Below are 13,200 nucleotides of genomic sequence, written 5' to 3'. Positions count from 1 at the left end.
TCTCTCTAGACTCTCTCTCTCTCTTCGCTCTCTCTCTCTCTGTCTCTCTCTGTCTCTCTCTCTCTCTCTGTCTCTCTCTGTCTCTCTCTCTCTCTCTGTCTCTCTCTCTCTGTCTCTCTCTCTCTGTCTCTCTCTGTCGCTCTCTCTCTGACCTGTCTGTCTCTGACCTGTCTCTCTCTCTCTCTCTCTCTGTCTGTCTCTGACTTGTCTCTCTCTCTCTTTTTCTGGCCTGTGTCTCTCTCTCTGACCTGTCTCTCTGTCTGACCCGTCTGTGTCTCAGGTCGTGTCCGGAGTGTCGGGTGGTGTCAGAGTTCGTCATCCCGTCGGTTTGTACTGGGTGGAGGACCAGGATGAGAAGGATCACCTGATCGAGCTCTTCAAGTCTGGAGTCAGGTGAGCAGAGCATTTCATGTGTTTATTGAGGAAGGATCCAGACATGAAGCAACAGATACCAGCGGGGGTACCAGCGGATACCAGCGGATATCAGCGTTGGTACCAGCGTTGGTACCAGCGTTGGTACCAGCGTCGGTACCAGCGTTGGTACCAGCGTTGGTACCAGCGTCGGTACCAGCAGGTCACTGGTTTGCTGCAGCCTTTGTTTCTCATCTGTTCTTGGATTTCTTTAGATCGCGGCATTATGTGCTTCTTTTTGAGACTTCTGAGCCAACTTCACATTGACAGACAGGTTCTTTGATGTTTAGCTTCATGCCTGGTGTATCGAGTGAAATTGAACCCAATTATCAATTAAATTTGGTCAATAGGTTGATTTAGTAAGGGGGCAATTACTTGTTCACACAGGGGGGCCAGGAAGGGTTGGATCGCTTTGTTCCTTCAATAAATTAAATCATCATTTAAAAGCTGCATTTTGTGTTTACTGGGGTTATCTTTGTCTAATATTAAAATAAGTTTGATTATCTGAAACATTTAAGTGTAACAAATATGCAAAAATCCTGCAGATTTCAACAGATTTGTTCACAATGCGGAGATGCCGTTAGTCTCGCCTGCTGCCATTTTAAAATTGTGATTTGGATACATTTCTACAAATTGTTGAGTCTTTTTACCAGAGAGCATGTGACAGAACATAATCAGGAGTTTGGAATCAGCCGCCAGCCATTAATTTATTATTTACAGATTTTATTCTTATTAAAACATTTGTGTGATAATGTTCATTATAACACTTGTGAAGTCACAGTAATGTAGTGAAGTATAAGAATGAAGAATTTAAAGTCTGATGTTCTTTGAGCTGCAGGACGCTGAACAAAGTTACTTCCTGTGTCCGCAGTAAGAAGTCCTGTAAGTACTTCGACCAGGGTCGGGGGTCGTGTCCCTTCGGAGGGAAGTGTCTGTACCTGCACGCCTTCCCCGACGGCACCCGGGCAGAACCCGACCAGCCGCGCAAACAGCTCAGCTCCGAGGGGAACGTCCGGGTCAGTGCGCCTCAAAGTTGTAGTTTGTCAGCTCCTGGGTTTTGTAGTTTATAAACCGTCTGTCTGTTCTTTTAGTTCATGAACAGCGTCCGTCTGTGGGACTTCATTGAAGAGCGCGAGCAGCGGCCGGCACTCGACGACGACATCTCGGAGCTGAGGGAACTCTTCTTGCAGATGTCCGGGCCGGGCCAGGACGGGCCGGAGGACCCCCCCCCCGGCGACCAGTAGACGGGCCCAGTCGATAAACATCATGTGATCACGCTGCAGCTGGAAACATAATTCCATCATGTGCACACGTTTTGGTAATGATTAATGTATTATTGCCATTTTATTTATGTGTAAATAAGTAAATACAGTCAGTGTGAAGTCTCGTCTGTTGTGGTCATTTATCTTTCTTTTTAAGACACGTCCTGCAGCCAGCGCCATTAAAGGGAAACGTCACCTTTTAAAAGGATCCTCTGTGCATCAGTTACTCCCCAGTAATCAGTCAAACTTCCCTTTGTTGACTCTGTGAAGCAGCACAGAAAGTTATCAAGTTTCCACTTCCTCCACATTGCTTTTGTGAAAGCTGCACAAATGTAGTACAATGAAGTATTAATAACATGGAGTCCAATACAGCCGGACGTGCGGAGGTGAAGGGTTGCTGTCGTCTGGTCAGCGCAGGGCTTCGGTTAGGGATAATAAACATTTCATTAAAATTTCCAACATTGTTCTCTGAAATAAAAAGGGGACACATCTGGGTTCACGTGTTTCGACCATGTAGCTGTAACTGTAATAAAAGTAACTAAAGCTGCTGCTGACATTTAGCTATAAAATAGTAAACATTCAGCCTGTAGGTTTCTCACAATAGAGGATTTTCTTTGGGATTGTGACATTAGTAGTGTGTTGTGGATTCACTTAATCTGTTTCCAGCTCCAGCAGGACGTCTGGTTGTCATGGGAACAACACTTTATAAACTGAGCTCCCAGAATGCATTGGTAATATTTGTTGTTTCTTCTCAACACCTCATCAATCACAGTCTGCGTCCTGGGAGAGGATGCTCCGTCTCGGGTGTACAACATCCCCCGTTAATTGTGAGGTTTCTTTTAGGGAGCTTTGCTTCTTACAGCGTTTTTTCCTAAATGCAGCACATGTTGAGCTCTCTGGGCCACCGTATGTCTGCTCACCTGGCGTTAGCATTAGCACAGATACCTGTGAGTTTATCTCGTGCTGAAGTGTCTGAAGTGAAAACCTGGGGGAAGATTTAGATGTGTGCACTTCTACTGATAGCACCTGAACAAATGGCCGACTGAAGGTAACGTGACGTAACGTTACCATGACGTCACGTCTTCTTCTTAACGGATCCATCGGCCCCTGAACAAGTGATCTCATTGGTTGCTGGTTGGGCCAATCAGGAGATCAGTGTGTGATTTTGCAACTCTTTGAATTAAACACTAAAACAATAATTACTTTATTTGTCGTTTATTTGTGTAAATATTTTGTCACAGTACTCATTTTATTTTTCTCCACATGGAGCGTTTCACAGCAGGAACTTTATTCATCCGGCAGTGAAACTGAGGAACATCATGAACACAACTAGAGACACTTATTATCAGCTTGTAGAAAACCAAAGAAACCCATCACCCAAACTACACGACATATCTGTATATATCATATATTGGAGCTGCAGCCATGTGTGGTGGAACGTGATTACATTTCTGCTGCTTCTTCAACTTCTTCCACGCTGGGCAGATGATTCCTTTATAGATTGATCAGAATCAGAACAAACTCCATTTAGTTTCTTTTACTCTCATAATTCACATTTCTATCTCCAGGTGTCAGTTTTCCTTTATAGGTTGCTCACAAATGAAATAAACTTTCATGTGCTTTAGGACAAAAATAATAATACAGATGTGTATAAATGACTCCTCGCATGCAATATGGTGACTGGTGCAATAATTACATTTATATTTATGAATTAGTGCAATAAACACTCTTATTCTTCTGCAGAATTATATTGTATGAATTAGAATACTTAAGTATCTCCTCCAAATACTTACACCATTTTGTATTTTATCAATTACTTCGTCAGGTTCTTCAAAACCTCCTCCTCATACTTCTGATCCTGTAAACACATTTTAAAACAAATTATTTTTATGTTGATGTTCAAAGTGTTGACAGAAATCATGATGATGAAAAATCAAACAGTGATTACCTCTTCCTTCAGCTCTTTGACCTCAGGTCCATACAACCTAGAGCACGAGACACAGGAGGGTTTTAATGCTACTGCAATACTTATATTAATGCTACTGCAACACTTATATTATTACTAGTGCAATACTTATATTAATGCTACTGCAATACCTATATTAATACTACTGCAATACCTATATTAATACTACTGCAATACTTATATTAATAATACTGCAATACTTATATTAATGCTACTGCAACACTTATATTAATGCTACTGCAATACTTATATTCATACAAGTGCAACAATTATTAATACTACTGCAATACTTATATTAATAATACTGCAATGCTTATATTAATACTACTGCAATACTTATATTAATGCTACTGCAATACCTATATTAATACTACTGCAATACTTATATTAATGCTACTGCAATACTTATATTAATGCTACTGCAATACCTATATTAATACTACTGCAATACTTATATTAATAATACTGCAATACTTATATTAATGCTACTGCAACACTTATATTAATGCTACTGCAATACTTATATTCATACAAGTGCAACAATTATTAATACTGCTGCAATACTTATATTAATAATACTGCAATGCTTATATTAATACTACTGCAATACTTATATTAATGCTACTGCAATACCTATATTAATACTACTGCAATACTTATATTCATACAAGTGCAACAATTATTAATACTACTGCAATACTTATATTAATGCTACTGCAACACTTATATTCATACAAGTGCAACAATTATTAATACTACTGCAATACTTATATTAATAATACTGCAATGCTTATATTAATACTACTGCAATACTTATATTAATGCTACTGCAACACTTATATTAATGCTACTGCAATACTTATATTAATAATACTGCAATGCTTATATTAATGCTACTGCAATACTTATATTAATACTAGTGCAACAATTATTAATACTACTGCAATACTTATATTCATACTAGTGCAACAATTATTAATACTACTGCAATACTTATATTAATGCTACTGCAATACTTATATTAATACTAGTGCAATACTCACTTGTTGTACTCCTCATCATACTTCTGATACAACCTACAGCACGAGACACAGGAGGTTTTTAATACTACTGCAATACTTATATTCATACTAGTGCAATATTTATAGTAATACTAGTGCAATACTTTTATGAATACTACTGCAACACTTATATTCATACTGGTGAAATACTCACTTGTTGTACTCCTCCTCATACTTCAGATCCTGTAAACACATTTTAAAACAAATTATTTTTCTGTTGATGTTCAAAGTGTAGACAGAAATGATGATGATGAAAAATCAAACAGTGATTACCTCTTCCTTCAGCTTTTTGATCTCAGGTCCATACAACCTGGAGCACGAGACACAGGAGGTTTTTAATGCTACTGCAATACTTATATTAATGCTACTGCAACACATTTATTAATACTACTGCAGCGCTTATATTAATACTACTGCAATACTTATATTAATGCTACTGCAATACTTATATTAATACTACTGTAATACTTACATTAATACTACTGCAATGCTTATATTAATGCTACTGCAATACTTATATTAATAATACTGCAATACTTATATTAATGCTACTGCAATACTTATATTAATACTACTGCAATACTTATATTAATACTACTGCAATACTTACATTAATACTGCTGCAATGCTTATAATAATGCTACTGCAATACTTATATTAATAATACTGCAATACTTATATTAATACTAGTGCAACACTTATATTAATACTAGTGCAACACTTATATTAATACTACTGCAACACTTATATTCATACTAGTGCAACACTTATATTATTACTACTGCAACACTTATATTAATACTACTGCAACACTTATATTCATACTAGTGCAACACTTATATTAATACTACTGCAATACTTATATTAATAATACTGCAATGCTTATATTAATACTACTGCAATACTTATATTAATGCTACTGCAACACTTATATTAATGCTACTGCAATACTTATATTAATAATACTGCAATGCTTATATTAATGCTACTGCAATACTTATATTAATACTAGTGCAACAATTATTAATACTACTGCAATACTTATATTCATACTAGTGCAACAATTATTAATACTACTGCAATACTTATATTAATGCTACTGCAATACTTATATTAATGCTACTGCAATACTTATATTAATGCTACTGCAATACTTATATTAATACTAGTGCAATACTCACTTGTTGTACTCCTCATCATACTTCTGATACAACCTACAGCACGAGACACAGGAGGTTTTTAATACTACTGCAATACTTATATTCATACTAGTGCAATATTTATAGTAATACTAGTGCAATACTTTTATGAATACTACTGCAACACTTATATTCATACTGGTGAAATACTCACTTGTTGTACTCCTCCTCATACTTCAGATCCTGTAAACACATTTTAAAACAAATTATTTTTCTGTTGATGTTCAAAGTGTTGACAGAAATGATGATGATGAAAAATCAAACAGTGATTACCTCTTCCTTCAGCTTTTTGATCTCAGGTCCATACAACCTGGAGCACGAGACACAGGAGGTTTTTAATGCTACTGCAATACTTATATTAATGCTACTGCAACACATTTATTAATACTACTGCAGCACTTATATTAATACTACTGCAATACTTATATTAATGCTACTGCAATACTTATATTAATACTACTGTAATACTTACATTAATACTACTGCAATGCTTATATTAATGCTACTGCAATACTTATATTAATAATACTGCAATACTTATATTAATGCTACTGCAATACTTATATTAATACTACTGCAATACTTATATTAATACTACTGCAATACTTACATTAATACTGCTGCAATGCTTATAATAATGCTACTGCAATACTTATATTAATAATACTGCAATACTTATATTAATACTAGTGCAACACTTATATTAATACTAGTGCAATACTTATATTATTACTACTGCAACACTTATATTAATACTACTGCAACACTTATATTCATACTAGTGCAACACTTATATTAATACTAGTGCAATACTTATATTAATAATACTGCAATACTTATATTAATACTAGTGCAACACTTATATTATTATTACTGCAACACTTATATTAATACTACTGCAACACTTATATTCATACTGGTAAAATACTCACTTGTTGTACTCCTCCTCATACTTCTGAACCTGTAAACACATTTTAAAACAAATTATTTTTCTGTTGATGTTCAAAGTGTTGACAGAAATGATGAAGATGAAAAATCAAACAGTGATTACCTCTTCCTTCAGCTTTTTGATCTCAGGTCCATACAACCTAGAGCACGAGACACAGGAGGTTTTTAATGCTACTGAAATACTTATATTAATACTACTGCAATACTTATATTAATGCTACTGCAATACTTATATTAATATGACTGCAATGCTTATATTAATACTACTGCAGCACTTATATTAATACTACTCCAATGCTTATATTAATGCTACTGCAATACTTATATTAATAATACTGCAATGCTTATATTAATGCTACTGCAATACTTATATTCATACTAGTGCAATACTTATATTATTACTACTGCAACACTTATATTAATACTACTGCAACACTTATATTCATACTAGTGCAACACTTATATTAATACTAGTGCAATACTTATATTAATACTACTGCAACACTTATATTCATACTGGTGAAATACTCACTTGTTGTACTCCTCCTCATACTTCTGATCCTGTAAACACATTTTAAAACAAATTATTTTTCTGTTGATGTTCAAAGTGTAGACAGAAATGATGATGATGAAAAATCAAACAGTGATTACCTCTTCCTTCAGCTTTTTGATCTCAGGTCCATACAACCTGGAGCACGAGACACAGGAGGTTTTTAATGCTACTGAAATACTTATATTAATACTACTGCAATACTTATATTAATACTAGTGCAATACTTATATTAATAATACTGCAATACTTATATTAATACTAGTGCAACACTTATATTAATACTAGTGCAATACTTATATTATTACTACTGCAACACTTATATTAATACTACTGCAACACTTATATTCATACTAGTGTAACACTTATATTAATACTAGTGCAATACTTATATTAATACTAGTGCAACACTTATATTAATACTAGTGCAATACTTATATTATTACTACTGCAACACTTATATTAATACTACTGCAACACTTATATTCATACTGGTGAAATACTCACTTGTTGTACTCCTCCTCATACTTCTGATCCTGTAAACACATTTTAAAACAAATTATTTTTCTGTTGATGTTCAAAGTGTTGACAGAAATGATGATGATGAAAAATCAAACAGTGATTACCTCTTCCTTCAGCTTTTTGATCTCAGGTCCATACAACCTAGAGCACGAGACACAGGAGGTTTTTAATGCTACTGCAATACTTATATTAATACTACTGCAATACTTATATTCATACTAGTGCAATACTTATATTATTACTACTGCAATACTTATATTAATACTACTGCAGCACTTATATTAATACTACTGCAATGCTTATATTAATGCTACTGCAATACTTATATTCATACTAGTGCAATACTTATATTATTACTACTGCAATACTTATATTAATATGACTGCAATGCTTATATTAATACTACTGCAGCACTTATATTAATACTACTGCAATGCTTATATTAATGCTACTGCAATACTTATATTAATAATACTGCAATGCTTATATCAATGCTACTGCAATACTTATATTAATAATACTGCAATGCTTATATTAATGCTACTGCAATACTTATATTAATACTAGTGCAACAATTATTAATACAACTGCAATACTTAAATTAATACTACTGCAATACTCATATTAATACTACTGCAATACTTATATTCAAACTAGTGCAAAAATTATTAATACTACTGCAATACTTATATTAATGCTACTGCAATACTTATATTAATAATAGTGCAACAATTATTAATACTACTGCAATACTTATATTCATACTAGTGGAATACTTATATTATTACTACTGCAACACTTATATTAATACTACTGCAACACTTATATTCATACTAGTGCAACACTTATATTAATACTAGTGCAATACTTATATTAATAATACTGCAATACTTATATTAATACTAGTGCAACACTTATATTAATACTAGTGCAATACTTATATTATTACTACTGCAACACTTATATCAATACTACTGCAACACTTATATTCATACTGGTGAAATACTCACTTGTTGTACTCCTCCTCATACTTCTGAACCTGTAAACACATTTTAAAACAAATTATTTTTCTGTTGATGTTCAAAGTGTTTACAGAAATGATGATGATGAAAAATCAAACAGTGATTACCTCTTCCTTCAGCTTTTTGATCTCAGGTCCATACAACCTAGAGCACGAGACACAGGAGGTTTTTAATGCTACTGAAATACTTATATTAATACTACTGCAATACTTATATTAATGCTACTGCAATACTTATATTAATATGACTGCAATGCTTATATTAATACTACTGCAGCACTTATATTAATACTACTGCAATGCTTATATTAATGCTACTGCAATACTTATATTAATAATACTGCAATGCTTATATTAATGCTACTGCAATACTTATATTCATACTAGTGCAATACTTATATTATTACTACTGCAACACTTATATTAATACTACTGCAACACTTATATTCATACTAGTGCAACACTTATATTCATACTGGTGAAATACTCACTTGTTGTACTCCTCCTCATACTTCTGATCCTGTAAACACATTTTAAAACAAATTATTTTTCTGTTGATGTTCAAAGTGTAGACAGAAATGATGATGATGAAAAATCAAACAGTGATTACCTCTTCCTTCAGCTTTTTGATCTCAGGTCCATACAACCTGGAGCACGAGACACAGGAGGTTTTTAATGCTACTGAAATACTTATATTAATACTACTGCAATACTTATATTAATACTAGTGCAATACTTATATTAATAATACTGCAATACTTATATTAATACTAGTGCAACACTTATATTAATACTAGTGCAATACTTATATTATTACTACTGCAACACTTATATTAATACTACTGCAACACTTATATTCATACTAGTGCAACACTTATATTAATACTAGTGCAATACTTATATTAATACTAGTGCAACACTTATATTAATACTAGTGCAATACTTATATTATTACTACTGCAACACTTATATTAATACTACTGCAACACTTATATTCATACTGGTGAAATACTCACTTGTTGTACTCCTCCTCATACTTCTGATCCTGTAAACACATTTTAAAACAAATTATTTTTCTGTTGATGTTCAAAGTGTTGACAGAAATGATGATGATGAAAAATCAAACAGTGATTACCTCTTCCTTCAGCTTTTTGATCTCAGGTCCATACAACCTAGAGCACGAGACACAGGAGGTTTTTAATGCTACTGCAATACTTATATTAATACTACTGCAATACTTATATTAATATGACTGCAATGCTTATATTAATACTACTGCAGCACTTATATTAATACTACTGCAATGCTTATATTAATGCTACTGCAATACTTATATTCATACTAGTGCAATACTTATATTATTACTACTGCAACACTTATATTAATACTACTGCAACACTTATATTCATACTAGTGCAACACTTATATTAATACTAGTGCAATACTTATATTAATAATACTGCAATACTTATATTAATACTAGTGCAACACTTATATTAATACTAGTGCAATACTTATATTATTACTACGGCAACACTTATATTAATACTACTGCAACACTTATATTCATACTGGTGAAATACTCACTTGTTGTACTCCTCCTCATACTTCTGATCCTGTAAACACATTTTAAAACAAATTATTTTTCTGTTGATGTTCAAAGTGTTGACAGAAATGATGATGATGAAAAATCAAACAGTGATTACCTCTTCCTTCAGCTTTTTGATCTCAGGTCCATACAACCTAGAGCACGAGACACAGGAGGTTTTTAATGCTACTGCAATACTTATATTAATACTACTGCAATACTTATATTAATGCTACTGCAATACTTATATTAATATGACTGCAATGCTTATATTAATACTACTGCAGCACTTATATTAATACTACTGCAATGCTTATATTAATGCTACTGCAATACTTATATTAATAATACTGCAATGCTTATATCAATGCTACTGCAATACTTATATTAATAATACTGCAATGCTTATATTAATGCTACTGCAATACTTATATTAATACTAGTGCAACAATTATTAATACTACTGCAATACTTATATTCATACTAGTGCAACAATTATTAATACTACTGCAATACTTATATTAATACTACTGCAATACTCATATTAATACTACTGCAATACTTATATTCAAACTAGTGCAAAAATTATTAATACTACTGCAATACTTATATTAATGCTACTGCAATACTTATATTAATACTAGTGCAACAATTATTAATACTACTGCAATACTTATATTAATGCTACTGCAATACTTATATTAATACTAGTGCAACACTTATATTAATACTACTGCAATACTTACATTCATACTACTGCAATACTTATTAATACTAGTGCAACAATTATTAATACTACTGCAATACTTATATTAATACTACTGCAATACTTATATTCAAACAAGTGCAACAAGAATTAATACTACTGCAATACTTATATTAATACTACTGCAATACTTATATTCATACTGGTGAAATACTCACTTCTTGTACTCCTCCTCATACTTCTGAACCTGTAAACACATTTTAAAACAAATTATTTTTCTGTTGATGTTCAAAGTGTTGACAGAAATGATGATGATGAAAAATCAAACAGTGATTACCTCTTCCTTCAGCTCTTTGATCTCAGGTCCATACAACCTAGAGCACGAGACACAGGAGGTTTTTAATGCTACTGCAATACTTATATTAATGCTACTGCAACACATTTATTAATACTACTGCAATACTTATATTAATACTACTGCAATATTTATATTCAAACTAGTGTAACACTTATATTAATACTAGTGCACTAATTATTTTCACATTATTGCAAACCATTAATACTACTGCAATACTTATATTAATACTAGTGCAACATTTATATTAATACTAGTGCAATACTTATATTAATACTAGTGGAACACTTATATTAATACTAGTGGAACACTTATATTAATACTTGTACAGAACTTATATTCAAACTCTTACAACACTTATATTAATACTAGAGCAACACTTATATTAATACTACTGCAATAGTTATATTTAAACTAGTGCAATTCTTATTTTCAAACCAGTGCAATACTTATATTAATACTAGTGCAATATTTATATTAATACTAGTTCAATACTTTTATTAATACGAGTGCAATACCTTTATTAATACTAGTGCAATACTTATATTCATACTGGTGAAATACTCACTTGTTGTACTCCTCCTCATACTTCTGATACAACCTAGAGCACGAGACACAGGACGTTTTTAATACTACTGTAATACTTATATTCATACTAGTGCAATATTTATAGTAATACTAGTGCAATACTTTTATTAATACTAGTGCAATATTTATATTAATACTAGTGCAACACTTATATTAATACTACTGCAATACTTATATTCATACTAGTGCAATACTTATATTATTACTAGTGCAATACTTTTATTAATACTAGTGCAATACTGCTATTAATACTAGTGCAATACCTTTATTAATACTAGTGCAATACTTGTATTCATAGTAGTAAAATACTTATTTTCATACTGGTGAAATACTCACTTGTTCTCCATCAGTTTTTTCAAAACCTCCCCATCATACTCCTTAACCTGTAAACACATTTTAAAACAAATTATTTTAGTTTGGATGTTCAAAGTGTTGACAGAAATGATGATGATAAAAAATCAAAGATTGATTACCTCTTCATCCAGCACTTTGATCACAGGTGCTTCCACACTACAAAAAACACAGGAAGGCTTTCTTCAGTTCAACAGGAGACAAACAGCTGCACAGGTTTACTTACTTCACACAAACTCAGGCTGGAAATGATCCGACTGAAGTCAAACCATTAACATGATTAAATACAAATATTTAAGGAGGAAGAGATGATGTTTTCTTACCTCTTGACGTCTTTCCTCGGGGCGGGTCCAGCATCTAAACACACAAATCAACTGTTTTCAACCACACACGCACACCTCTGCATTCACAGGCTGTAGCAGTCACATTTTGTTATTTTCTGAATGAGTTGCTCAGAAATACCATCAGTTTATATGTAAGTTGTACTTTCTGTGTTTTAGGAAAGTTGTTATGGACACACATCTGTATGTGAATGGATGCAGGAGAATGAAGACATTCAGAGTGAGTTAAACTGTTGATAGTGCAACATTAAAACGTAGTTCATATTAATGGATTTTGTCATATTCCTGAATATTTCCCTTAAAGAGATGTGATTAGGTTGCTGACCCTGAT

The 13,200-nt window shown here is 32.6% G+C and overlaps 3 protein-coding genes across 19 annotated transcripts in view; 2 read left to right on the top strand and 1 right to left on the bottom strand.

Moving 5' to 3' along the window:
* Positions 1 to 1,798, top strand: part of LOC115007823 (probable E3 ubiquitin-protein ligase makorin-2) — a 3,373-nt gene extending 1,575 nt beyond the window's left edge. Inside the window, 4 exon segments of the mRNA XM_029430821.1 lie at positions 281 to 329; positions 332 to 393; positions 1,283 to 1,427; positions 1,503 to 1,798. Of these exon segments, the coding sequence (XP_029286681.1) occupies positions 281 to 329; positions 332 to 393; positions 1,283 to 1,427; positions 1,503 to 1,655 (409 nt within the window). The 3' untranslated portion in view covers positions 1,656 to 1,798.
* The window catches only part of LOC115008490 (trichohyalin-like), a 20,671-nt gene continuing 9,025 nt past the window's right edge, over positions 1,555 to 13,200 (bottom strand). Inside the window, exons 3-32 of one of the 13 annotated variants that reach the window (XR_003832298.1) lie at positions 12,852 to 12,885; positions 12,651 to 12,687; positions 12,514 to 12,560; positions 12,158 to 12,190; positions 11,572 to 11,608; positions 11,453 to 11,481; positions 10,647 to 10,683; positions 10,528 to 10,556; positions 10,076 to 10,112; positions 9,957 to 9,985; positions 9,551 to 9,587; positions 9,432 to 9,460; positions 9,049 to 9,085; positions 8,930 to 8,958; positions 8,024 to 8,060; positions 7,905 to 7,933; positions 7,499 to 7,535; positions 7,380 to 7,408; positions 6,951 to 6,987; positions 6,832 to 6,860; positions 6,173 to 6,209; positions 6,054 to 6,082; positions 5,882 to 5,914; positions 4,974 to 5,010; positions 4,855 to 4,883; positions 4,683 to 4,715; positions 3,622 to 3,658; positions 3,467 to 3,531; positions 1,870 to 1,935; positions 1,555 to 1,694 (exon numbers count right to left, since the gene is read on the bottom strand). Coding sequence is in view for 11 of the 13 variants with exons in the window: in XM_029432117.1 (XP_029287977.1) it covers positions 3,487 to 3,531; positions 3,622 to 3,658; positions 4,683 to 4,715; positions 4,855 to 4,883; positions 4,974 to 5,010; positions 5,882 to 5,914; positions 6,054 to 6,082; positions 6,173 to 6,209; positions 6,832 to 6,860; positions 6,951 to 6,987; positions 7,380 to 7,408; positions 7,499 to 7,535; positions 7,905 to 7,933; positions 8,024 to 8,060; positions 8,930 to 8,958; positions 9,049 to 9,085; positions 9,432 to 9,460; positions 9,551 to 9,587; positions 9,957 to 9,985; positions 10,076 to 10,112; positions 10,528 to 10,556; positions 10,647 to 10,683; positions 11,453 to 11,481; positions 11,572 to 11,608; positions 12,158 to 12,190; positions 12,514 to 12,560; positions 12,651 to 12,687; positions 12,852 to 12,885 (959 nt within the window). In the remaining 2 variants the exon portion in view is untranslated. Of the gene's footprint in view, positions 1,695 to 1,781; positions 1,936 to 2,871; positions 3,166 to 3,466; positions 3,532 to 3,621; positions 3,659 to 4,682; positions 4,716 to 4,854; positions 4,884 to 4,973; positions 5,011 to 5,881; positions 5,915 to 6,053; positions 6,083 to 6,172; positions 6,210 to 6,831; positions 6,861 to 6,950; positions 6,988 to 7,379; positions 7,409 to 7,498; positions 7,536 to 7,904; positions 7,934 to 8,023; positions 8,061 to 8,929; positions 8,959 to 9,048; positions 9,086 to 9,431; positions 9,461 to 9,550; positions 9,588 to 9,956; positions 9,986 to 10,075; positions 10,113 to 10,527; positions 10,557 to 10,646; positions 10,684 to 11,452; positions 11,482 to 11,571; positions 11,609 to 12,157; positions 12,191 to 12,513; positions 12,561 to 12,650; positions 12,688 to 12,851; positions 12,886 to 13,200 lie in introns of those variants that run through there. The other 12 variants (XR_003832299.1, XM_029432117.1, XM_029432119.1 and 9 more) reach the window with 12 other exon arrangements.
* The window catches only part of LOC115008491 (nestin-like), a 22,450-nt gene continuing 21,652 nt past the window's right edge, over positions 12,403 to 13,200 (top strand). For all 5 annotated transcript variants that reach the window (XM_029432134.1, XM_029432131.1, XM_029432133.1 and 2 more), the window contains exon 1: positions 12,403 to 13,089. In XM_029432134.1, coding sequence (XP_029287994.1) covers positions 13,065 to 13,089 — 25 coding nt within the window. In that variant the 5' untranslated portion in view covers positions 12,403 to 13,064. The remainder of the gene's footprint in view (positions 13,090 to 13,200) is intronic.

Source organism: Cottoperca gobio, chromosome 5, assembly GCF_900634415.1.
Source record: "Cottoperca gobio chromosome 5, fCotGob3.1, whole genome shotgun sequence".
NCBI classification, from domain to species: Eukaryota; Metazoa; Chordata; class Actinopteri; order Perciformes; family Bovichtidae; genus Cottoperca; species Cottoperca gobio.
The sequence above is the reverse complement of the archived record's forward strand: the minus strand, read 5'-3'. Positions and strand labels throughout refer to the sequence as shown.